The 27919-nt window shown below is 31.6% G+C and overlaps 4 protein-coding genes across 5 annotated transcripts; 1 reads left to right on the top strand and 3 right to left on the bottom strand.

The window, feature by feature from the left end:
* The first annotated feature begins 450 nt into the window (after nucleotides 1-450).
* Nucleotides 451-2954, top strand: LOC25495194 (probable zinc transporter 12). Its single transcript, XM_013595376.3, has 3 exons — nucleotides 451-1272; nucleotides 1673-1822; nucleotides 2456-2954. The coding sequence occupies exons 1-3, from the start codon at nucleotides 685-687 to the stop codon at nucleotides 2765-2767; spliced, it is 1050 nt and encodes a 349-aa protein (XP_013450830.1). The 5' UTR covers nucleotides 451-684; the 3' UTR covers nucleotides 2768-2954.
* Nucleotides 2955-8825: 5871 nt separating this feature from the next.
* On the bottom strand, nucleotides 8826-9706 carry LOC25495193 (putative RING-H2 finger protein ATL37). Its single transcript, XM_013595375.3, has one exon. It carries the CDS (start codon nucleotides 9595-9597, stop codon nucleotides 9130-9132), a length of 468 nt encoding a protein of 155 aa, XP_013450829.1. The 5' UTR covers nucleotides 9598-9706; the 3' UTR covers nucleotides 8826-9129.
* Nucleotides 9707-18616: 8910 nt separating this feature from the next.
* Nucleotides 18617-18967, bottom strand: LOC120580952 (RING-H2 finger protein ATL3). The gene has a single exon (XM_039835308.1). The coding sequence runs from the start codon at nucleotides 18965-18967 to the stop codon at nucleotides 18617-18619; it is 351 nt and encodes a 116-aa protein (XP_039691242.1).
* Nucleotides 18968-21985: 3018 nt separating this feature from the next.
* LOC25495191 (uncharacterized) lies at nucleotides 21986-26316 on the bottom strand. 2 transcript variants are annotated; one of them, XM_039826656.1, is made up of 6 exons: nucleotides 26068-26316; nucleotides 24321-24690; nucleotides 24022-24128; nucleotides 23752-23884; nucleotides 23448-23642; nucleotides 21986-22776 (listed from the first exon to the last, which is right to left on the bottom strand). In XM_039826656.1, the coding sequence occupies exons 2-6, from the start codon at nucleotides 24600-24602 to the stop codon at nucleotides 22354-22356; spliced, it is 1140 nt and encodes a 379-aa protein (XP_039682590.1). In that variant the 5' UTR covers nucleotides 24603-24690; nucleotides 26068-26316; the 3' UTR covers nucleotides 21986-22353. The 2 variants fall into 2 exon arrangements, with proteins under 2 accessions (XP_039682590.1, XP_013450827.1); XM_013595373.3 differs by having other exon boundaries at nucleotides 24321-24618.
* Nucleotides 26317-27919: the final 1603 nt, after the last annotated feature.

The raw sequence follows: 27919 nt of genomic DNA, 5'->3' as shown, positions 1-27919 counted from the left end.
ATGTGTCAAGTCTCTTATATAACTTTCATTTAACTAAGTTATAATTAATGCGAAACTAGGCACTCGCACTTGAATTCCAACATGGTTTTTTTAGAGTTAATAGAATATTTGTTATTTAATTTCATGTTTGTTAATAGAGTATTCATATGCATATAAAAATATTTCAAGAGGTTTAGGTTAGACCGTCCAAATTGAAACATGAACAAATCAGTCCCTTTTGATTCTTGTGTACAATTAGTCTTGTTGCCGGCCAATGCAAGTTACTGTATAGTCCAATTATAATGTTATTCTCACTTGATAAGACAATTTCTTCTATTTTAACAAAAAAAATCATTGTCATGCATTTATAATTAAAGAGAAACCAAATTAAAATATCCTAAAAAGCAATGGTTATTATAAAAATACAAGAGACAAGATTTATCATTCTAAGGCAAAGATTCTCCAAAGGTGACAAATACAAGCACTTGTATATTCTCCTTTGATGTTACCTAGCACAAACTAATTTCATTGTATTTGTCAACTATTTTTCTATTAGTTTCTCCTTTTATTTCTATTGCTTTTACTCATTATGCTTCATATATTCTATATACCTTTCAAGCACTTAGAAATTTTTTCCTAGTTAACCAATTTGAACCACAAAATTTTTCATTTCACATTCTCTCTATTTTTAAAGCCTTAGATACAATGATCAAGTTTGTAACAAGCAAATTCATGACCATTTCTATAATTATTCTTCTTCAACAAAACTTGGTATTTTCAAAATGTAGCTGTGAAAATCAAGTAGAAGATTCTTATCATAAAGTATCTGAGGCATTGAAATATAAATTAATTGCTATGGCAACAGTTTTTGTTTCTAGTCTAATTGGTGTATGCATTCCAATCTTTGCAAAAAAATGTTCATATTTAAATCCGGAAAATGATTTTTATTTTTTGGTTAAAGCGTTTGCTGCTGGTGTGATTCTAGCGACCGGGTTCATACACATACTTCCAGATGCTTTCGAAGCCTTAACGAGTCCTTGTATAAGCGAAAAGCCATGGAAATTGTTTCCTTTCTCAGGTTTTGTTACAATGGTAGCAGCCATTGGAACTTTAATTATGGAAGCTTTGATTATGGGCTACCATAAAAGATCTGAAATGAAAAAAGCTCAGCCTTTGGATGAGAATGATGAGACTCATCATTCAGATAATGGTAGTAGTCATGTTCATAATTTTTCAATTGCATCAGATAGATTAGATTCAACAAATCGCCTCCGGTATACTATAGTTTCTCAGGTAACTCACCCGTTCTATTATCTTGTCTATAATATGATGATATAAAGTTAATAAGTGTCAAACTCGCGATTTTTTTCCCTATTTAAACACTTTTTTTTATTTTTTTTCCACAGATTTTACGCGGATTTTATGATATTTTTTTCGATATATGCTTTCGCGCGGCTAAAATCAGCTAATTTTGATGAATCACAAAAATTTTATCATTAAAGTGTTACACCTTATTGAGGACTATTTTCTTTTCACCCAAAAGAAGAAGTTAGTAAAGTCTTAAAAATTGGAATGTGAATATAAGATTTTTTAGAGTATCATGTGCCATAACATTTGATAATGTTGACTAAAAGAGATACCTTGAACTAAATTTTATTTTATTTTAAATTAGTCATATATTCAAAATATGCAGATTTTGGAGCTAGGCATTGTGTTACATTCAGTCATTTTAGGGATATCTCTTGGGGTGTCAAGAAGTCCTAAAACAATCAAACCATTGGTGGCAGTATTAACTTTTCATCAATGCTTTGAAGGAATAGGACTTGGTGGCTGCATTTCTCAGGTACTTTATTTATTTACTTATTTATATTTTTATTTTTTTAGGGGAAACTTATTTATATGTTAGTATTACTTTATACAATCATTTTTTTTTCTCTAAATGTGTGGTCAGTTTCACTATAGTCCAAGAACATATTGAAAATACAAAAGTTCATTAAGTGAATCTTGTTAGAAAAGCAACTCCGGATCAAATGAGATCAATTACATAAATCAAACAAGTCATAATGTTCTATCGTATACCATAGTCAAAAGAATAAAGATACAAAAAGAAACGCAGCCAATGAACATACAATGTTTGGTAATGAAGTTTGGCCAATTTTGCCAACCTCTCCGACTGCAGAGTGGTTGCAGTTCCTTCGAATTATTACTTCAAGATTCGGGATTACAATGTACATCTTATATATAAATAGGGTCTAGATTACAACATTACACTGAACTATACGAGCCGTACCCAACACTTTTGTTAGTAATTTCTTGGACCAAAGTGACCGACTAATAGAAGACATATTCGAGGAATAAACTAACTAAGAGAAAACACATTTGATTACCAAATTGACTAACAAAATTTACAATTGAGAACTGTTGACTTACTCAAGAATGTCAAGTGTATTAATACTCATTTTGTTTCTATTATCAGGCACAATTCAAATACTATAAGGTTACAATTATGATACTATTCTTTTGCCTGATTTTTCCAATTGGAATTGGCATTGGTATGGGAATATCAAACATCTACAATGAAAGTAGTCCAAAGTCACTAATAGTTGAAGGATTTCTTCTATCAGCATCTGCAGGGGTTCTCATTAACATGGCACTTGTTGATCTTGTTGCAACTGACTTCATGAACTCAAAAATGCTAACCAATTTTAGGCTACAACTCGGGGCAAGTTTAGCACTTTTTGTGGGGATGATTTGTATGTCAATTTTGGCATTGGGGGAAGATTCCTAGCCAAGTCTAGTTTTTTTTTTAAACGGCTAATATTTATTCACATCAAGAGTATGCAAGGTGCACAATAAGCTCGCGGGTACAAAGAAATGTAAACATACAATAGGTGCCGCATCGAGAGTAGCCAAGTCTAGTTGTATCAATTTCTTCTAAACATTACATGATTTTCATAAGAAAATTTAAAAATTTACTCCCTTCGACTCACAATATCACTCGTTTAAGGTTTATGCACGATTGTTAAGAAAATGATTAATTATGTTGATCTCAATGGTAAAATTAGTAGCATTTACTAAAACACCCTTATTAATTGTAGTTAGTGGAGTGTTAAGTTGAATGAAATTCAATAAAAAAGGTATAATAGTGGGAAGAAAAAAAAATGTTGCAATGATATTGTAAAGTGACAATTATTTTGAGAAAAAGAAATTTTTTTAAAGAAAATAATTGTAAGACGGATGAAGTAGGAATTACTCGCACACATACTGATATTAACTTTAACTTTGTGTAGTTTAAAGATATGCACATTAACTTTGTGTACTAATTTCTATAAAGAAATGTGCTTCATTGACTAAAATAGTCTTATTAATGAAATAATTAGTGGAAATGTGGAATAGTTAGGTAGAATGAATAAATAAGAGAGATCTATCAAAAAAAAATAAGAGAGTTGGTGGAAAAAGTAAATGACACTTTATTAGTATTTTAAAATGACAATTAATGTTAGACAATATATACCGTAAATGGTAATTTGATTTACATCAATGTCTAATCATATTTACCTTCTCATCATGCCAAAAACTTGATAGGATCACAACAAATGCATTAGATCATTCCATGTAATTAAATCGGTTAAATGTCGAATATCGTTCTTAAAGAATACTATTAGACCCTATTCGTTTAGGTTTGTCAAACACTACCTATAGATGATGACAAAATATTCTTCACTTCAAGCAGGGGCGGAGCCACCCCCCAGCTAGTCTGGGCTAGTGCCCAGGTTCGGCTCCAACTTTCTTTGTAGCAAACCCAACCATTACTATAAATTTTAGCTTTTCCTGTGGATTTTTGTGTAAATTCCTCAGGAAACACATTTCCTGCAGATTTTGCCAAGGATTTAGGTTCCGCATAAAAGATATATCCGTAGGAAATGTGAAATTATTCGCAGGAAGGAAGTAACGTTTTGCGATAAATTTTATGCCCAGACTCTATAAAATTCCTGGCTCTGCCACCGACTTCAAGACTACATCTATTGTCTCCTCTTATTAGGCCTATGCAGGGGCGCAGCCCTTCATTGACAAGGGGTAGCCTTGGCTACCCCAAAAAATATATTAATCTTTAATGAGTTGGTGTAAATTAATATTCGGCTACCCCATATAATAAACATTGAGCTACCCCAAACAAATTCAGTTGTCGAAAATTAACATAAACAAATTAAATGGACATTGAGTTTCTTGCAAATAACCAATTTGTTTTACATTGGAAAAGACATTATTAATCTATTTAGTAAACGGTCAATTATGGATAAAATTGGTTTCTTGAAATGCATTTTACACAACTTTTTTAAATAGCTATCGTCAATTTTTATCCTTTGTTGATGCTTTAATTTACATTTCATATAAGTAAAAGTTATTGTCATTAATTTTCGAATTAAATTTGTTTTTAGTCTTTAGAACACTTACGATTTTTGAGTTGTGTTTATAAGATTTTGTTTGATTTTTGTCCTTAATTTTTTGTTAGAGATTAAATACAAGACTAAAAACACTTTTTTAGTAATTTTTTTAAAAATTGAGACAAAAATTGAATAAATTTTTTGTAAGGACTAAACCTAAAAAATTATAATCTATGGGACTAAAATTATTTTTATCCTTAAATTTAATATATTTGTTTTAAAAATATTTTATTCTTCCTTTAAATTTGGCCCCTGCATAAAAAAAATTCTAGCTTCGTCGCTGGGCCTATGATACTCGTTAGGAGTGCGATTTGAACTATCACTACTTCATCGTCTAAGAGATAACACCAATAATTAATTGTCTCAAATTCATAAGATCGTTCATTATCATTTATTCTCATGTCAATTTATTACTCCCTCTATCCCTAATTATAAGATCCTTTTGAGAATTTTTTTTGTCCCTTTTTATAAGACCTCTTTGTTATTTCCAACTACATTAATTATTTCTTTACATACATGCCCCTATTTATTATACATATTTTTCTTCAATCAGAAATAAATAGCATATGGAAAACATAAACTAACTCTCTCTCTTAAGGATAATATTGTAAAAACAACAGTGATTACAAACAACTTTAATACAAATATCCATTTTCTTAATTCCCGTAATTTTAGCAAAAGGATCTTATAATTAGGGACGGAGGGAGTACATTACATAATAAGTCAGAATTATATCACTACGTCACATATAAGTCATATCATGTAAGTCATATTGATCATCAAGTAATTCAACAAATCAAATCTGCCAAAAAAAAAACAAAAGAATTCAACAAATCAAATAATTGTAGTAAATGAAACGTGAGTACTACAATATCAAATTTATGAAAGATATCAATTACCACACATTGAACATAAATTAAATCAATCAAGACCAAAATAAAGTTTTTTATTCATCTTTTAATCTCACACTTCTAAATTTTTACATTAATTTAATTATCTCTCAAAGTGCTACAACCATTTGCATGCAAGCCTCAAATGAACTTGTGAAAAATACGGGTTATCTCGTCCATCTCACTTATTTCACCCTAATGTAATTGAACTCTCACCCTGTAACATATTTTGACTATTCCACAACCTATACAAGTCCACAAGCGAGAGTCTCCCGCTCCTTTGACTCCTCATCCTCCTTTGTTGGACAGCTGATTGACACTGAAAGCTAATAATTTTACTTTCTATTTACCATCGATAAATTGACTTACACGTTTACTTATGTCTCTCTATGTGTCCCTTTTTTGGGTTAGGATTGTCTCCATTTATAATCTTTTTCATTTATTTTATTTGAAGAGAGATATGCACAAAAAAGTTAAAAAAATATAAAATAATTAATACTCCCTCCGTTCCAAATTGCATGACGTTTTTGGCATTTCACACATATTAAGAAATGTAATTAATATTGTGTGGGAAAGAGATATTATGAGTTGTTTTACAAAATTGTCCTCAATAAATGATATGGGAAAGATAAATGAATGAATTGAAAGAAGGGAGAGTAATAAATAGTTAAGGATATAATAGGAAAATAACATTAATTTTTCATTGGTATTGTAAAACGACATACAATTTGGGACAAATATTTTTTCTAGAGTGACATACAATTTGGGACGGATGGAGTAGTAGTGAGATCTCTCTAAATGGAATCCTCCATTTATATTAAAAAAATGGAAAAGATCTTACCTCTTTTTTTAATCCTTCAGGTCACTATGGTTTTATTTTATAATATAACAATAACCTAAATGTTCTATTTTAATTTTAGACTATTACTTTTTCCACCTTGCTTGTTTCTCGCGCACCCTGAAAAGAAAAAAAAACCAAAATCACCCCTGGTTTGGATTATGTAATCTGAACCAGATTGTTAAAGATTTCCGGAAAACACAATCCGGACACATTCGATATGAGATTTTTTGGTGTTTTTTTTTTTTTTATGTCAAAGGTCTCTGTTAACCGTTATATAAGTCCTAGGTCATAAGTACATACAATGAAAACGTGTTTGTCATTCAAAACCGTCCAAAAAACGCATTAAAACTCCACTAACCGGCCAAACCTTTGGTGAAACGCACTGTCAAAAAATAACTGAGGGTGTCCAGATTATATAATCCGGAAATGACAAAAACTATTCAGATTATAAAATCTAGACATCTTGTTTGGAAGATCAACATACTTATTTATGATCCTAGGACGCCCTATTTGAACTTTCCATCTTCATCCATATTTCAAGTTCCAATTTTCATCATCATTGCATCTTTCTTCACAAGATTTTATGTCTCCCAATGCAATTAATTATCCACTATCTCAAGGCATTTATGCTTATTTGTTTCTTTCCATGATAGTTGCTTCTCTCCAAGATCTCAAGTCACATTTACCATTATAAAATGTCTTGTTACCTTCTTGCTCTCCACCAAATCCTGACTTTCTTTCCTTTGCATCTTCCCTTCTCCCACAAGGCAACAATAAACTACTTCACACCATGGAAATGCTTCCGCCATAACTTCAACTCGTCATTGCCAAGAAGATCGCCGCTTCGAGCACTAGAGAGTTGTTAACCTTTCGGGCATCCGCGAAACTCCATCGGAGACTTTCCGAAAACCATGTGGTGCTCAGAGCGGTGTGGGAAGATTGCATGCGCCTTCTTCTCCTCACTTCGTCTAATGCGGGACAAAGGAAGTTCATGCAGCAACTTACTCTCAGTGGCCATGCACTATATTGCGTTGTCAGAGCAGCTCAAATGCTTCAACAACCTCACCCTGGCCTGCCAAGGATTCAATTTGTTCTTAGCAGCGCCCAACGTGCAGGGTCAGATGAAGCCAAGCACTTCTTGATCATGTTGAAAGTGCTGGCAAGCGAAGGTTTCGTCAGAGATAGGTTTTTTTTCCCTCTGTCATGACCTTTTCACTCGACAACATCTTGCTCAGTGCCGACGATCTTCTCTTCGATTGGGGTCTACTCGAACTACGTTTTATGCCCCCTAGTTATGAGTACAAGTTCACTTGTCTTTCCGACGGGGCTTGTGCGATGAGCAATAGGATCCGCAATTCTCACTTGCCATCTCCAGGTGCAGATGAGGATTATGATATGATCCGCAATTCTCACTTGCCATCTCGACACCGAACTTATTTGGTTTCTGGGGCACTTCCGCTTCTTCGAGCTTGATTTCCTGTTGTAAAGGCCTAAAGGCCCTTTTTTTGTAATATGTCGTAAATATTCGGATATTTTGGACGGTGGTCTACACCACAAGAATCACGTTTTCAAAGGTTTTCAAAGATTATGTAATCTGTACCATTTTTGTTCGTATATTTGTATGTTTTATTTGTATTTATTTTATGAATTTAGCATCTAAATAATATAATATAAAGCAAGTGTAAGAAAAGTGTGTACAACTGGTAAAAAGTTTTCTGAATTATATAATCCTGAAATTTATGGGAAATTATTTATCTATAATATATAATCCGAAGGGCTTTTTTGTAATTATATAGGGCGCGTGAGAACTTAAGAGGGTGGGAAAAGTAATAATCGTAATTTTATTGTTTGATTCCTTCATGGGCCAACAGTCCATTCATTCACATAATCCCTTACTCATTTCTTACCACAAAGAAACTTTTTTTGACAATACCAAGAAACATAGAATAAGGTCAAAATTTAGCAAACATTAAAAAATAAAAATAAAAACAGATCCAAACTTGTTAATTATCATAATTGTAGATAGAAGAAAAAACGGATATCTAGTCATATAAAAACAGACAATTCTCAATGTTTTTGTATGTATTTTTAAATGTTTTTGTGCACACTAAAAATACGTACAAAAACATTAAAAATTGTCTATTTCTATATGACTAGATATCCGTTTTTTCTTCTATCTACAATTATGACAATTTAGAGGTTTGGATCTTTTTTTTTTTTTTCCTTTTCATGTTTGCTAAATTTTGACCTTATTTTATGTTTCTTGCTATTGTTAAAAAAAAGTTTCTTGATGATTTGTCCAAATATGTTAATGGTTAAATTTGTGTGGAGTGGATTCATCGTTTCAAAAAAAAAAGAGTATTGTTTCAGAAAATAAATTTTGATAAAGAAAGGTAAGAAAGTGACCCTTTAGCAAAAGCTGAGAACCAACTAAGCAATAATTGAGGTGCTATGTTATGGACAATCATTGTTCATCATTCAAGTATCTTAATTGAGGTGCTATGTTATGCTACAAACTCTATATATGTCTCTAACTAATTACAGAGTGTCGAAGCTGTATTAAAAAAACTTGATGGAGTTCATAAACGAGATATACTATTTTTTTTTATGCTAAACGAGATATAATAGACACAAACTATAAAATTTCTTCAAAAAAAAAAAGACACAAACTATAAAATAAAATTGTATTAAAAATGGGAAAGAACATTTATATGCAATTTACTAGATGCATTTATCATTTTTTCCCCTCTAAACATACCCTTTATTAATACTCTAATTTAACTTGAAATATGAAAAGTTGAAGTTTGACATATTAATATACCAAATAACTTCCTAAAAAAAATTACAATGATATTATAGGAAGATCAACATGCAAAATGGACACATTAAATTTATTAGTAATCTCCAAAGGATATAGTGTACCTGTTAATGGATCTTGTGATTCTACTTCAAACCGATCTTCAATTGTACCTATTTAGTGCTCTTGTGATTCTACTTCTAATGTTGGAATATTTTCTCTTAATTCTATAACAACATTTCTAGATGAGCCACTTTCTATGCTTTCTCTTCCATTGTTACCTATAACAACTTTGTCTCCACTATGAGAACCAACCATAGATCTACAAATTGGACAAATGGAATTCCTCAAAAGCCATTGATCCACACATTGAGCATGAAAATTGTGCTCACAAATAGGCAACAATCTACACTTATCCCCAATAGTGAAATTCTCCAAACAAATTGCACAATCTAAAGGGTTACTTCCATTTTCTTTTGCAACATAATCATAACATGGAAGCTTCTCTAAATCAACTTTGGAAAGGCTTCTTCTTCCCCTATCAACTCTCATAATCCTGTAAATCCCATAAGGAAGACACATACGCAATAGGACATAAAACACTAGCCCCACAAATATTAGTACTATAGCTATAATAGATGCCATTCTCAACACTCAATGATGCAAAAACTAAAAAATTTCTAAACGTGAAGCTTCATTCATCAGTTTGAATATTTATAAGACAGCCCTTTAAATTAGCAAAGATTTTCGTCACTTTCTATGTAGTACCAAAAATCTACCAAAGAGAAAGTTAACTATAAGTAAAAAGTAAAGTACAAGAAACAGTGAGCCAGAAGGTAACTATTAGTAACCTGACTGAGTTATAGGAATCTCACCGAGGAGGGTCTAACTCAATCGGTCTTTGAGAACTATATTGGTCGAATATCAACATGGTTCTCACATTGTCGTATTTTGAAGTTGCAACAAGGTAGCTAAAAGTTACACTTTTAATATCATTGTTATTAGAAAACTAAAAGTAATTTTCCGGCACATCTTGTGCTGTAATAGCTCACTAGTTTTTGTTTAATATATTTCAAAAAAAAAAAACTAAAAGTAATTTAAACTATATTAGGTAGATTTTAAAAATAATCAATATCTATGTTTTATTTAAATTCATTTGACTATAAATTATAAATTATTAAGAAAAAAAATGGCCTTTTCTTTTCATTTGCCAATAAAAAAAGCATTTTGCGATTGATAAATGATGGATTGCGACGGTTTTAAGTGTCACAGATGGTCATTTGCAACAATTTTCCAACGGTTGGAGAAAATTAGCGTCGATACAAAATTTTGTGACGGTTGCTAACCACTCCCAATAGTGTTTTTGCGACGCTTCATAACGGGTTGCAAAGGAGGTACTTTAATACAGTTGGAAGGGTCTTACGGATTCAAGTTGTTACAAATACCTAGTTTAAATTTATACATAATATTTAAAGGGCCTGTTTTGAAGAAAATTTCAAATAAATATATTAATAAATACTTAAATGCAAAAGTATATAACTATAAATAAATTTGTATAATTTATTCACAAATCAATTTTTAATTACCAGCCTCAAATACATTGCAAACATATTAAATTAGAGGCAAGAGCTAACATGAACCAACTCGGTTATAATTGAGTTATATGTAATTTAAATAAGCATTTGAAATTATGATCTTCTATAAACTTAATAAAATATGGTCGTCGAAACTCCATATATGCAGGTGGTTTTACTATCTCAGTTGCGGTCTGTTTTGTCTTCTGGTTAGGTTTTTCAAAAGTTTGGTGGATGGTTGTGTTACCGCCGCTGCACCAGGCTCTGTCGATGGTTATGAGTTAGACCATCCACAATGCAGCAGTGGGGGTGCTTGTTTAGGTTGGTGTTAAATATGGAAAGAACCCCCCATTGTAGATGGTCTTATGGGTTTCGAAAGGTGGGTCCAACGTGAGCTTTAACAAGGATCCGGATTCCGAATTGATTGGTTGGTTTCACAGTCGAGGTTGTGAGATCTTGCTTTTGGCTCATCGTGGTACGTCTACCCTTACGCGTCCTTCTGTTGTGGCTGGTTGCTTGTTTTGTTGTCTTGAACCGGAGATTCGTAAGCACGACTTTTGGGTTGAGGGTTGTCTTAACACAACTTTTATGTTGCTCCTAATTAGACTTGGATTGTTGGACCATAAATGGTAGTTTAAGACTTATTGTTGTTGGGTCGACTTATTGTTGTTGGACCGTTCTCAAAATCAGTGTTTGTTGCAATTCAGTTTACTCATCGTCTTTTTTTTGTAATTTAGTTTCGAATCCGTAATCAAATTGCTAGATTGTGCATGCGGTGTGTGGATGTTTGTTATAGACTTGGATCTGAGCTTTCTATTGTTTTATTTTATCCGTTTGGGACTGTTTTTTTACCACTTGGTTAGATTTTTATGTCCCCCAATTTACTTAGGGTGTTTCAATTCATTTGCACCCCTTTTTGCTTAAAAAAAAAAATATAAATACAAATTAAAGTTTGCACACATATGCACTAAGGGAAGAGATCAACGTGACATTGGTATCTTGATTACACATTTGTATAATATTAAATTATATATATTTAGGATAATCTTTCTTACTCACAATGATCATTGCAATTCATTTTGTTTTAAGTCACATAACAAGAGAATGGTGAACTAGTTGTATGATAATGATTTATGTTGCAATTAATCCATTTCTTGTCTCAAAATGCCGTTTAAAATACAAAACAATAAAATGAATGAAAGCTTTTCCCTAGTCATAATTAAAAGGAACAACTTTCCAAACTATGTCGCCAGAGGTAACATCACCATGACCACAATTTGACATATGAGAGTTGAGCATAACACATGGATATAACTTAAACACAAATTGAACATAAAATGGTCGTAACATTTAAATTAATATGAACATAAACCAACCAATTGCGTCAAAAAAATGAAACAATAAATTTTGGGAGGACAAAAACCTTCTGTTTTTATTTTTAAGGACTAATATCAAAACTGTCTTTATTTTTAGGGGCGTAAAACTTATTTGACATTTTTGTTTGCAGAAAAAACTTATTCAACACTTTTTTTAAGGAACTTATTTATTACTTAAAAACATATAATCAATTATTATAAGTTAGATATTAAATACATATATATAATAAATTTGAAAATTTGGATGGATCTTCCTAATTGTATTAGAGGTGTTTTTGTCAGAGATAGGCTTGGGATGCCTAATTATAGGTTTGTAAATCCCTGAGGAGGTTTGGTTTGGCCCCTCCTCTTTGTTTTGTTTTCTCCTTTTTCTTTGGTAATTTATTTTGGGTTGTCCTAGCGCACTGCTAGGCTTCCCTCCTTTGCTTAAAAAATAATAATAAATTTAATAATTTTGAATTTACTAAAATATAATTAACGAAAAATATGTATATATAAAATCTAAAAATTAACTTTATAATAGGGACCAAAAGTGGTGATTGAAAATTTTATAGGGACTAAAAGTTGAAGGAAAATTTTAGAGTGACTAAAATGAAAAGTTGGTATATTTATAGGGACCAAGAACATATTTAACCTTAATTTTTAACGATATTTATTAAGAATTATTTTCTTGTTTTTTGTTTTCTTGACTCCAAGAATAATATTTTAGTCTTCATCAATTTTATTACATGATTTATCTACGCCTATGATTATAGTATTACAAGTATTCAATTTTTGTTTTAAAACATTGTATTTTCAATATTTATTATAAAATATATTGTCTACATTTACTTAAATATTTAAAATAAATAAATTTGTCCTTAATAGGATGATGAACATTGTATTTGTAAAATGCAAAAATATATAACAATTGGTAATCAAGTGTCACTGTCATCTCCCCAATCGAAAGGTAGAAGCTAGACGTCTCTTTGTGCCATCTCTCAAGAAAAGAAGACAGCAAGTCGTGGTCACGGACAAGATAGCTGCATTATGTGAGTACATAAGTCCCCAAACTTGCATGGCATCTTTGAATCATCGCTCTTGCATCCTATCCAAATTTGACTCTTGTATAGCCTGAAGCTTTTTTTCGTTCTTCAAACACTTTAAGCTGGCACACCACTGCAAAAATTAAAAAACAAAAAATTAATATCATGACACGATTCAGTTTAGTTTACTTATATAAAATTAAACATAGCCTTAAGTTTACGTAATAAAAATAGTACAAAAAATTTAAAGTTGTAAGAATCTTACTACTCCCTCGAACATGTGATAGGCCACATGCTCAAGCACATACACATCATGTGGGACACTTGGATAGTCATCCAGCGGTTGTGGCACCACCTCCACATGCGGCTGCTCATCATCATATGTGTTCTCCACCTCCACTCCTCCTCCTCCTCCATATAATATTGCTCGGGCTGGGGCTCAGGCTCGTACACCTTAGGCTCAGACTCAGAACGGCGGTCCCTTCCCCTCCCCTGCCTCTCCAATTGCTCTCGCCTGGCAGAAACAGACATGGAAGGTCTATTGTTCCTAAGACGATCCAAGTGGTCCATATCTAAAACACGCAACATCACATATACATACAATTAACAAAAATAAAATAAAAAAAAACAGATATTGTTGCAGTTCAAATTAAATTTACCAAATCAGGAAAAATCTAGTTCAGCGAATATAATCCGAACAGGTTCAGTGACAGGAACAAAAAAATTGCAACCCAAACATTGAGAAATCGAGAGAATGTAATCTTATTTTGTGTTTGATGTTTGAAAATGCTTAAAATATGATGCTTTTGAGTAAAAAAAATTGTCAAGAATCACATAATATTAGGCTTTCGAATTTTAGGGTATGAGAGAGAAGTTTGGTAAAATTAAAATATGAATTGTTGAAGTGATGGAAGTTTCTGATTTCGAGTTATATATAAGACGTGTTCGAATTTTAGAAGCTGAAACTATAGTTCAGATTATATCTGTTGAACAAAAGGTAAGTTCGGAAGAAGAAAAAAACAAATAAAACACGTAGTAAACGTATATAGTAGAAAAAATAATAGCATTCGGTTCAAATGACTTCAATGATGGTTTTACAATTATCATCGAGTGAATTTGAACTCGGCAGTTAGAAGGTTAGACTCTCCAACTCCTGGTGAGGTTTAGTATGGGAAAGGGAAGTAGTTCCCCATGATGGGAAAGTTGATCTTAGCCATTTGATTAAATAAAGAGCACACTCTTATCATGTTCTCCCTACATTGAATTTTTTTCACATTATCTTCCCCAACAATTCTCTCTCCTCCAACCACAACCAGCAACTCACCATCACAGTGTATTCATCTTCCATTTCCAGATTTTGGACTTTGCTCAAATTAGCAGACTTGATTAATGTTTCAAAAATAGAAAACAAATCTTTAATCTTTAATAGCTTTTCTTTATTGCTTCAGATTATTGCAAGAAACACACACGCAAGAAATCTTTTAATCTTTGACCTTTAACGAATCATTTAATCTTTAACAACTTTTCTTTAATGATTCACAAGAGATTTTGTAAGGAGAAAGACAAACTGAAAATAGAAAACAACACAGATGTGTTTTGAACAAATGGTTATGGGTTTAACAAGTTGTTGTTGTTGGTGTTTTATGTGTGTGATGTTCATGGTGATGATGGATGGGTGAAACCAGAATGATGAAAGTAAATGCTTTTATTTGGTGGTGGTGGTGGTGGTGGTGGTGGGGGTGGGGGGGGGGGGACATGGAAGAGATAAGGGAGGAAAATCATTTCATTCCCGTGTAGAATAGAATTCTAGATCTAAAGGATGAATAAAGTGCAGGTAGACCTCTTTAATCTAATGGTAAAAAAAAAGGAATCGCAATAGAATATACTAAAAAAATCCTTCAAAAATAGAATATACAAAAAAAAAAAAAATAGCTAAAGAAAGGTAAGAAAGTGACCCATGAGCAGAAGCTGCAGAACTAACTCTAAGACATGAGTAAATGTCTCCATCTAACAAGCAAATCATTGTTCAACTCAGCAATCAATGGGTGCTTTATACTTGAAACATTGAAGTGTGACAACTAAAAGAAATGAATAAACTAGAAGGATCAAAACTAATAACAATGATACTAATAATAATAAAAGACTCAATTGTTTTTTTTTGTCGGGATTTGAACCCAGACCTTGCATATTTTATGCATTGTCCTTGTCAACTGAGTTAAACTCTCGATGACAAAATACTCCATTGTTACATGTATTTCTTTCCGCTTAATGATAAAATAAAAATAATTAAACAGAAGGTAAAATCACAAGAAAAAAATGTTACATTAGAACACAATATTTTTTATATAAGACCAAAAAATAAGGTTTTTTTATAGTGTTCAATATTGTTTATATTGTTGAATATTCCTCATTGTTGTTGTTTATTGTTCCTATTTCAATGAGATTTAATTAATTTTCAATTGATAATTTAAATAATAATATAAAATGATAAAATAGTTTAAATGAAGGGTAAAAATACAAGAAAAAAATTCAACACAAAATGATATATTCCATTTATATAGTTATATTTATAGATGTTATAGATAAAGCTCCAATCTCTACAACATAAGAAAAAATAGTAGTAGATATCATCTCAACTTTTTTATCCAGCAACGGATTTAGGTTATAGAAGAGATTAAATATACACAAATTATAAAATAAAATTGTATTGAAAATGACAAACTATTTTAAATCAAGGGTTACATGAGTTATATAGAGAGTAAGCAAGTGACTAGTTAATAAACTATTAACTAATTACATCTCCAATACATAATATTTGATACGATTCAATACCTTTAAAATATTAGCCACTTTTTCTTCGAAAAGAGTATTATTTATTTTCAACCAAATACACCACGTCGTAGCTAGCCATATTAGATAGGATAATTTCTTCCCTTTCCTCCCTATGCCTTACCTAATTAATGCTCTTGTGATTCTACTTCTTATGTTGGATTATTTTCTCTCAATTCTAAACCAACATTTCTAGATAGACCACTTTCAATGCTTTCTCTTCCATTGTTACCTAAAACAACTTTGTTTGCACTATGAGAACAAACCCTAGATCTACAAATAGGACAAATTGGAGTCTTCAATAGCCATTTATCCACACATTGAGCATGAAAAATGTGCTTACAAATAGGCAACAATCTACACTTATCCCCAATAGTGAAATTCTCCAAACAAATTGCACAAATATCCAAAGGGTTACTTCCATTTTCTTCTGCAACATAATCATAACATGGAAGCTTCTCCAAATCAGTTTTGGAAATGCTTCTTTTGAAACAACACTCACGAAATAGAAACAAGAAATCCATTCCTACAAATATTAGTAAAAATTATAAAGACCTTCTCATTTAAAACATACATACATACATACATACATACATACATACATACATACATACATACATACATGCATACATACATATATTCTCAAGTATCAACACGTAATAAATTCATAAAATTGAGTATTTTTCATGCTAAATAACATTGCAAAATATCTATTAACAATGTATGGGTGAAGCTTCATTCATAATTTTGAGTTTTTTTTTGTGTGTGCATATTATAAGAAAAATTCTAAAAATTACAACCTTTTTTTGTTGTCACCTCTTGAGTCTTGATATAGGAAATTCTTCTGCTTCTAGAAATGTAATTAAATGTAGCAAGACATTGGATGCACCAATTTTCCTCAGTTTCTTTATGGTACAAAATATCTGCCAAAAAAAAATGTAAACTATAAATAAACCACAAGAAAGAGTGAGCTTTTTCTCGTCTTTAACTTTTTGGTTCTTAGAAGACAAGAGCTCTGATAATAAAAAAAAATAAAAAAGTAAGGCTCTGATAATCTATAGTTCGATCAGAATGTAACAATGAACTTATAGTACTAGGTGACTCAAAAATTCCATTTAACATATTTGTCATTTGTGTATTAGGTGACTGGAAGGTTGATGGAGTGAGTGGAAAAGTTAAGTAGCTAGTTTGACAAGTTGAAGCAAAAAATCACGGTTAGCTTGTAATTTGAAACTTTCCCTTTTTCTCTTCAATTCCTTTCTTTAACTTTTAGTTTTCTTATAAACATGAGTTTAAAAATAATACATAAGAGTATTAACTGGTTCTTGTTAAAAAATAGTACCTTTTGGTTGAGTGTAGTAAAAGGGGTAGCTAGTCAACTATAGAACTTGGTGATAAGATAAGTATGGGAATTGATTTTCGGGTATTTTTTTATAAAAATATGTTTGCCACACAATTTAATATTTCTAAAAAAAAACCTATTTTTAAAACAAAAATGTACTTAAAATTTCATATGAAAGCAAATTATTGCATTCTCACTCGTAAATAAATTCATGCAAATTATGAAAGTTATCTCATTATTGAAAACTTTTATACCCTAAAATAAAAATAAAAATAAATTAACCTTATAACAAAGGTAGGCATAAATATTAGTAGTATCTACCAACGCATTCCGGAAAATGTAATTGCTAGACTTGAATCAAACACCTTCAATAATCATTGACTCTTGTAAAAAATTGAAAATTAATTGACACGTTTTAATTATTTTTACTCAACACGTTGATTATTTTAAATTGATAAAATGAGAAAATGTTAATTACAAGACCATTTTTTTTTTAATAAGGTAAAATGAATTATATTACCACAACAAAGAGGTCTTCCTAGCATAAGATGTGCTAAAGAAGAAACACCAAAAAACAATCAAAGTCGGAATAATAATTACAAGGCTAAGGCTGAACACCAAAGAAAAACAACAATTAGCCGATGCCTAGGATAGTAAACGGACTTTGCCACCAACCATGGTAATTGAGAGGAAGACTGACAAATTTCCCCTTCAACCACATGAAAGTTAGCGCCTTAATTTTGTCTACTACCTGTGGAATAGAGCAATTTTTGTTCTTGAAAATCCAGTTGTTTCTTTCTTTCCATATTTTTCACTATGTTGCAAACCAAATGATTTGTAACATGGATCGCATTGACTTTGCAACTCCACCAATAAAGTTGAATTGATAAAAATGATTTGAAGCATCGCAATGCAAAGCGGCATATACTTCAAGCCACATAAGAATATAATTCCAAACGGAGCAAAAAAAATTACAACACCATCTAATTATTTTTACTCTTGTCAAAAATGTTATTTTAAATTATGTTTAACTTAAAAATTAAACGTAACTAACTTGTGATTAATTTAAACAAGAGCATCTAAATGCAAGGTCCGGGGTTCGAATCCCGGCCATCACAAAAAAAAAAAAAAAAAAAAAAAAAGACCCGGTTCGAACTTAATATTTTAATAAATTTTAAAATATATGAAATTTGTTTTTATTTTTTATTATTATAGAGTTTATTTTTTATTAAAAATAGTAATGTCCTAACTTTCAACCGTTTTTTAAAAATCCATATATATAATCTCCAACTAAATTAACAAGTTGCAGTGTCAAACCACTTGATAGAGGCCAATGAAGAGATCAATATACACAAACTATAAGAAAATTGTATTAAAAATGAAAAATATGTTTACCTCAAGGGTCAAGGGACTACATCACTTAGATATAGAGCAATCGAGTAGCTAACTAGTAAAAAACTACTAACTATTCAAGATGGACAACTTTGTTACCTATAACAACTTTTAAAAATCTATGATTTATCTTCCATTGTTACCTATAACAACTTTGTCTCCACTATGAGAACCAACCATAGATCTACAAATTGGACAAATGGGATGCTTCAAAAGCCATTGATCCACACATTGAGCATGAAAGCTATGCTTGCAAATAGGTAACAATCTACATTTATCCCCAATAGTGAAATTCTCCAAGCAAATTGCACAATCAATAGTGCTAGTTCTATGATCAACAACATAATCATAACATGGAAGATTCTCCAAATCAATTTTGGAAATTCTTCTTCTTCCCCTATCAATCATTGCTCCGCTTCCTCCTCTTCTAGAAAACCACTCAGAAACACATGCATGAAATATGACCAAAAACACCATTCCCACAAATATTAACAACCAAGTTAAAAAAACTAACATTCTCAACACTTGTATGAAAAACTATAAATTTCCTAAACATGAATTCATAATGTTGTATATTTTCTGCTATATAATATTGCATAAAATATATTAACAATGCATGTGTGAAAAAGCTTCTTTCATCACATTAAGCTATAAGTAAATAACAAGAAAGAGTGATTTTTTCATCTTTAACTCTTTGACTCTCGATTCTGATAATGTGGAGTTCGGTCGAAAGATGATTAACGTAACTTAATTGTGTTAGAGAAACACAAGAATGTCATTTAAAAGAACCTAATTGTACATCATTAAATAGATTGATCAGCAATTTTATATATATTGGTCATTTGTGTATTAGGTGAATGGAATGTCGATGGAGTGGGTGGCAAGGTAACTAGTTTGACAAGTGGAAGCAAAAAAAGTACGGTTAGCTACTAATTTGAAACTTTTCCTTCTTTTTTTTTATCTTTTTTTCCTTTTTCTCTTTAATTCCCTTCTTTTTCTTTTGGTTTTGGTGTGTTACCCTTTAAGTTTTCTCATTAACATGAGACAAAAAAGATACCTAAAAGTATTGGCTCAAGCAAAAAATTACAAAAATCATCCATCTTATACGTGTCATTATAAGCTAATGCATATTTCTTAAGAAAATTATTAGCTATGTTGAACTAGATAGTAAAATAGTGTGTATAGTTTAAAGTATATATATTAATTGGAGTAGTTCAAAGTAGTAGTGTTAGTGAAATAGTTAGGAAGATATTTAATTAACTAGGGTATTGTTGATAAAAAATAGGAAATATTGTCTTGATATTTTTTTAGTCTAAGTAGCTTATTAGTTTGAGTTCACACATTTTAAATATAGAGAAGTGGAGTGTTTAAGGTCCAAAAAAGATGGTTGGCATCAAATTATATTGATGGTTTTTCAATTACTTTGAAACTAAATTAACGTCAATTTTTTTAGCATTAATTATATCATATAATTGTCGCGTGAGTTTAAATAGATTAGTAGGCAGATTACATTGTATAAGGAGTGAATGGGGGTTGAACTGTGCTTTCATTTCACACTTAGTTACTTAAAGATAAATTTCTAGCCAATATATATACTACTTAAAATAAAAATTATATCAAATATTTATATAAATCATCTCTCTTCCTTTCAAAAAAAAATATAGATCATCTCTACATTTTTTTTACGTAATAGATCGATCGATCGCTTTACAAAATAGATTGTCCCTAATGAAAATATCATACACTCATTATTAATAGAGTGGTAGTTAAATCAGTGTTATTAGCTAGTGGGTTTCTCAAAATATTATATCCTCTCAAAACAAAAAGAACCCTGAGTCAAAAGAAACAAAAAATATCTCCATTTAGCACATCAAATTGATCCTTCTGCTAATAATATACTCAGATTCATTATTTTGTTACAGGTTGTCACGCATCTCAATATTGATTATTGAATAGTCATACTCTTGTCTGTTTGCCTCTTGCACAAGAGGTCCCTGATTTGGGTACATGAATGGTGGCCACTGGCCAGTGATCAAAAGCTACTACCGTGTAGAAAACCAATCAAACCTTTTGTTTCTTTCGAAAACTAAGTTATGTTTAAAGAATAAAATAAGACACTCCACTCTTAAACGGTCTCTAAGATTATGAATGTTTTAAAAAGATCTCCGACTTTATTAAACTATTAAGTTGGTCTTCAAATTTAACCACTTAATATTAAGTAGGTCTCTTTATTTAACAATTTACCATCAATTTAGTCCCTATCTTTGACCACTTACTATCAATTTAGTCTCTACCATATTGAGGACTAATTTGAGTAAAAGTTGATATTGTCAAGGACCATTTTGAAATATTCATTATCTCAAAGACCTACTCCCTCCGTCCCTATATCTAAGCACTCATTTGATTTTATTTTTGTCTCTAAATATAAACACCTTTCCAAATTATTAGATGCATTTATTATTATTTTCCTAAACATACCCTTAATTAATACTACTAACTTGTCTTGAAATTTGAAAAGTCAAATTTAATACACATACAAACAAAGGACAATTTAGTAATATTAACACACAAAACAGACACATTAATTACACTGACAACTTTTCTTAAGAAATATGAAAAAAGCAAACAGAGTTTACATTAAAGGACGGAGGGAATATTTAAGAGTATCTTACAAAGTGAGGGACTAATTTAATAGATGTTTAAATTTGTGACGAGATTAGTGAAATAACATTACAAACATACAATAAATGTCTAGACCCTCAAGAATGGCCTTTAAATTGCAAATTACAGCTCATCTTCCTGTATGCAGGCCACCCTGTTCCCTCCAAAGAATTCTACAATTGCGTCTACTAGTTAGTTCAAATAATTGAGCTTCTCGGTGTCTTTGCAACTTAGGCACATGATACTTCAACCATTAAATCTACAATAATTGGAAATGGGATATGCTACAGTCGGAAAAATCCAACATTCACGCATTTGAAACATTGGTGGCTATCTGATCCAGATCGAACGACCTAAAAAATATATTTTATAACTCAAAATACAAAACTTAAATTTAAACAGTCCGATTTTGATCAGACGACCACTTACGCTTTGAATGTGTGATTAAGAGTTGATAATAGTTAAGTAAATGATGATGTAGTAGCACAGCACAACTATGATAGTTCTATTACAACCACAATAGAAATGCTGTTTTGAATTGGTTCTAGTATTAGTATACTGTCACCTTACTACATTTGAACTGTCCAGCAAAAAGTTAATCAGCAAAAGTTAATTAGTTGTTTAGACTAATACTTCAATGATCATAACCACACAGCATCTGTGTGACCCGTGATTATTTCTAATAATGCAAGTTATTCTCCAAACCTAAAAAGTTAATGGCCCACTGATTAGTCCTAATGACCCGTGATCATTCCTAATAATGCAAGTTATTCTTCCTCTAAAATTTGTGTTATTAACAAAAAAATTGGTGTATAAAATAGCACAACATCGTTATGTAACATACTAAAATCCAAAACTACTAGTATAAGATTAACAAGGCCTACAAAATTTAGACAGAATCGATCCCTTACATGCCAACATTGAATTTGTAAAATTAATAAAAGCAAACTCAATTACTTACATGCAATTCAAAAGAGGAGAAACCTTGAAGACAACGAAAGTAACGTAATTTATATATCTATCAAATATCAATCATAGGTAACGACAGCTCAGTAAAAAAAATACGCCATAAACCTTTGGCTCAATACGTGCTTCGAACCGGCAACTCAAATCATCTCAATTGTCTCGCTGTATATACAGAAGAAAATGGCATGCAAACCAGGAAATAATGAAGTGCACTAACTGAAGTTCATGTGTGTGTGTCATGAAACAAGACCCTCCCGTGCAATGCTGGTCACACGAAGTACAGCTTGAGCACTTAAAGGAGAAAGGTTTGACTGACAGAAGCTTTCCCAAGATTCTGTCGCGATCTCTGGTTCCTCAGATACTGTCTCGGTCTCTGGATCCTCAGATACTGTCACGGTCTCTGGATCCTCTGATACTGTCACGGTCTTTGCATCCTCTGATACTGTCTCGGTCTTTGAATCCTCTGATACTGTCTCGGTCTTTGGATCCTCAGATACAGTGGCTGCTGGCACGAGATTGGGAAATTTCTCGTACACATTTTGAAGCTCCAGAAGTAGGGTTCGAGCTGCTTCTCTGGACTCAGGAAGCTGGTCGCTCAATTGGGATGCAGCTACTTGAATCAATTTGTCAATGCCATATGTATTTATGCCTTCTGCACCCTATCCAAACAAAAGAGAAAATGTTAATGATCCACATTCAGTCGCAAACATAGGCTGGCCATATTTATTAACCTTTCTAGCTGAACAGAACAGATATAAGACCAATATTAATACTAGCAGAGCATTCCATGGTAGAACAAAACAGATATAAGACCAATATTAATACTAGCAGGTTAAACACATAATCATTAACCTAGAAATCCAATACATGCTCCCAATAAACAAATTAATATTTTCAGGGCATGCCATGTATCAATTAAAATCTTTGCTATTTGATCACACAACTAAGTGTCCTTCTATTTGATTTTGCTATGTTAGGAAATATATCAATTATCAACAACAGAATTACATGCATGATCATGATAAACCATTCACAAATTTAACATAGACATGAGAAGCTTTCTTAAATAATTTGGGTCTGAAACAACTTTTTTCAAATTCAGTCAGATGTCCAAAACAAACGTAAAAAATTATGGAATTTCATCATCAGTGGTGACCAAGGTTCTTTGCCTGCATCACTAATTGGCTTCCTAAAATTTTGGTTTCGTCGCTTTTCTTTTTCCATCACAGAAAATCATTTCGTGGGAAACAACTCTAGAAATAAATTAAAACTAAAAGACATCAATATGAAGAGTCATCAAGATGAGCAAAAGTCATAAAGGTACTCATACCAGTTGTGGAACACTTCGAGAAAAGCACATCGATGCCTTTGCACGAACACGGGGGTGCTTGTGCTTAAGGTATGGTTGCAATTTTGGCAGCAATGAAATAGGGGAAATACAAGTAGTCATTGATATCAAGGCTTTTTCTGCTGCCTCACATACAAAGCGTTTGTCCTGTGAAGACTTGAGAAGAAGCTGTAGTAGCTGCATCCACCATTAAGAACGTGTAAATTTACTACCACAAGTGTATGCTGAGATTACATAATGCTTAAGATTGCAAATTTAATAGTACACAGGAGGAATTCTAACTTACCAGAGGATCCAAAGAATCTATTATAAGATCATTATATGCACCGAAAATGTCAGCAGATGTCATAATGGCAGTTTTGATAACAGCACTCCTAGGACTTTTCAGGGCCTTGGCAATACGTGTGATCACATCCCCCCTGTTTACCATATAGCATATGAACAATTTAATAACTTATAAAACCAAACAAAAACCATTGCATATTAAGCAATGGTATTTTAATTTAAAAACCATCTTTCAATCAGAAAACATTGATGAAAAAAGTTCAATACTTACAGAATATCAAGCATTGCTTCCTTATGAAAAATAGACAGACGGCGTACATTATTTAGAGTATCACAAACCAGGACCCAATCCTTTGAGTCTAGTCCAGCTAAGAGGGTCTGTTAACAAAAACAAATAACTAATAACGATAGGTATTGAAGGAATATTATATAAAGCTAATAATCAAAGGTAAATAACGAAAAAGAATATAATGAAACACCCCAAGGTATTGAACCACACCAATTTCAATGGTTATCAACTATTCAAACCCATCTAGTCCCTCTACCCAAAAAAGATGGATAAAATAATACCTTGACACAAGCATCAACATCTTCTAGATCATTTAAGTTCTCAGAATCAATGTATTCTACTTCTACAGTTCCAACCTCTACAACAGAATCAGCAGGCACGGCCTGATTTCCATTAACATGTGGGGAAACCAAAGAGGAACAGTTTTTCTTCTTTTGACTTTCTTCAGTATTTCCATTAGCATTGTCAACAGGAGGTTTGGTCAAACACGCCTTACCAGAGCCCTCACTCTTCCTTTCAGTTGCAGGAATATTATTGAGATCCTTCAGTGCTGTCTCCGACATCCCGGTCAGCTATATTCTGAGATAAAAAAGCCAGGCAGACAATTAAACTCGGCACTAAGAAAAACTCAAACCACCATTTATTTAACTTCTGTAAAAACAAGTACAATGACAAATCAACGAATTTAACAACAACAAAAACAAAACTCTCAAGTCATAATCTGAATTCAACAACAAAGAAGCAATCATCGAAAAAACAAAAATTAACACCATAGGGCAAAAAAATTATTTAAAGTTCTAAACACTTATGGTTTCCAATATCTCTTCAAATTACAATTACAGCACCAATGTTCTTATTTCCTAGTTCTCAATTCGAGTCATCACAAACACAGACACACGTTAATATTGAATTTCCAAGAAAAACAACTACTGCAAAAGCCAATTCCAACCTTAGAACTGAACTTCCACTTCAAATACAACACTCTTAAGTCAAAATTTGAACTTAAAAACAAATTAACAGTCATGAAAATAACTTTTACAAGCCACAGAACAAAAAATGCTATACTCGCTCATGGTTTTCCATATCTCACCAAATCACAATTACACTACCATTGCTTTAATTTTGTAGTTCTAAATCTAAGATACCACAAACACAAACACACACATATATCGAAACTTCCAAGAAAATCAATGATTGCAACAAAAGTCAATTCCAATCTTAGAACTGAACTTTGACTTCAAACACAACACTAAAACCAGACACACTTCAAATCACTGCACACAAGTCTCAAGAAACAAAAATAATGAAGCAAAATTACATGCATTATTACACATGATTAACAATAATATCAACTCAAGAATCAAAGTGAATTGATCACATTAGCAAAAATTAACAGATTCAGTACAAAATCAAAGCAACTAAGTAACATAACTAAAACTCCTAACAAAATTCTAACAAAATTAATATAATCAGTACTATACAATTACAAAACTTAGCAGCAAGATCTCAGCATGTGTTGCAGTAAACTATCAAAATCTTCAAGAATAAAAACCTTTACATTTCAATCATAAATCCTAATATTACAATAATTCGATTCAAAATGCAGAAAATAAATCAAAAATTGGCACAGATATCGCATTGATTAACCAAAGTTCAACTCAAAAATCAAAGTGATTCAGTCAACAGATTCAGTACAAAATCAAAGCAACAGTAACAGCAAGATCTCTGAATCTTGTTGAACAAATACACTAACATTTCAATCCTAAAACCTAACATTACAATCATTCGATTCAAACTCCACAAAAATTAACCAAAAATTCATCAAAATCAAAAAATTGAAACAGTAATCAAGCATTATTAACATGATTAAGAATAATTTCAACTCAAAAATCAAAGCGATTCAATCACATCGCAAATCACATCAAAAAAATCAACAGATTCAGTACAAAATCAAGTAACGAAAATCGAGAGTAATTACAGTGAATCGTACGGATCAGAAGTAAAAATGTAGAGAGAGAGAGAGAGTACCGAATGAAGAAAATGCAGAGAAAGTGAGTTGAGAGAACGAGTTGAGAAGAAGAATGAGTCAACTCGGTAGTGAAGAAGAGAATGAAATTGAAAAGAGTGGGATTTGAGTATTATAGTAACCGACGAGTGAAGAAAGAAAGAGACAAAGGATGAAACGACGGCGTATTAAGTGGAAACGGTAAGAGGCCGGCAATTAATAGAGAGAGAGAGATTTGGGTTTTGACATTTGCATGTGAGTGTGTGTATGGGTATCCAGCTGAATCAGGTGATCCCAATTAATTTCATTTTTTGATCTTGATCCGGACGATAAAGTGACAAACACCATCTAAAACTTACGAAATTTGAATCTCAGACGTTCATTTTCAAATCAATAGTCGAGATCGCTCTTACTAACAAAGACAGTTTTGATATGAATCGTCTGATCTTAGATTGACGGTCGAGATCGAAAACTGTGTGTAATGACGTGCATTCATTTGTCTATTCAAAATTGAAATGTTCAATTTAGTAATATATACTTTCATTTGAATCGACTTTGAGTTAAATGAATTTGTAAAATTGATTTTAGTTAAAATTAAGTTGAAACTAAAGTGATTTATATTATATTTATGTAAAAAAATTAAACAATAAATTAATGTGTAAATATCGATTTTAGAATGAGAAACTGCAATTTGTAGCTTTAAATAGAATCAATTCTTAAAGCAAAATGAATTATATTAAATTATATTATTGTTTATAAAATTAAGATTTGTTAAAGTGGTTGATCTCTCTAAAATATTTCTCCATATGCATAGGCTAGTAATCGTACTCCAAACTAAAATATTAAAGGATTCAAGTATCTAGCACTTGTATTACATTATCTTAATTTACCGTCTATATTTTAACTTCGGTAAATCATATTCAAAAGATGAAGGTCGAAACAAATATAGTTCAATTTTGATTTGAGAATTGAGATTATCAACCATGGGACTACGATTGTTTTCAGACGGCTCATTGGAATAAATCATCAAATTAGTCCCTCACATTATGAGACATTCTCGAATAGGTCCTTCAGATTATAAATATTTTGAAAATGTCCCCGACTTTATTAAATTGTCAAGTTGATCCCCAAATTTAATCATTTACCTAAAAATTATTCTTCTACCTAAGAATTGATCTCGGATTCTCCTGAATAATTTATTATTTTGTGAAACTCATTAATCAATTGAATATAATTGTTTGGTTATCAAATTCAAACTTGGCTTAATACATCCTCCGGTCCCTTAACTTATTTTAATTTCTCAGTTTGGTCCCTTAACTATTAAACGTTTCAATTTGGTCCTTATCTTTGTTTTCGTCGTCGATTTGGTCCTATTTTATTAATTTTAAATCCCTCAAAAAGAAGACCGTTGGATAAAGTAAGTTCATCATATCTAACCGTGTATCACCAACACCTGATACTAGGTCCCTTTCATCTTCCATCCATCCTCCACCTAATATTATCCCCTAAAAAAATCATTTTCAGCATCTATGGAAAACAACCATCGTCTTTCAAACACCATCATCATCATTATCAACATCTTTCATTTTAAAACCCCAAAATAATTAACAAAAAAGAAATCCCAGAAGTTATCCATCCATAAAACTAAAATTCAATTTTTTTTAGGGAATAAAATCCAGAATTTGTTGACCCAAAATCAACCAAAAATTTCCAGAATTCATCACCATCTTCATCTTTCCAACACTGTCATCATCATCACCCTTCCTAAAATTACTCGATGATATTCCACTAGAAAATTACGGAAAAGTGGTTCTTCGTAGTTGCAAACAGTAGCACTCGAAATGAAGATGGATATAGAAACATGATTTTCAAATC

The sequence above is a fragment of the Medicago truncatula genome, chromosome 6 (assembly GCF_003473485.1).
Source record: "Medicago truncatula cultivar Jemalong A17 chromosome 6, MtrunA17r5.0-ANR, whole genome shotgun sequence".
Lineage (NCBI taxonomy): Eukaryota > Viridiplantae > Streptophyta > Magnoliopsida > Fabales > Fabaceae > Medicago > Medicago truncatula.
This window is presented reverse-complemented; position numbering and strand designations above follow the sequence as displayed.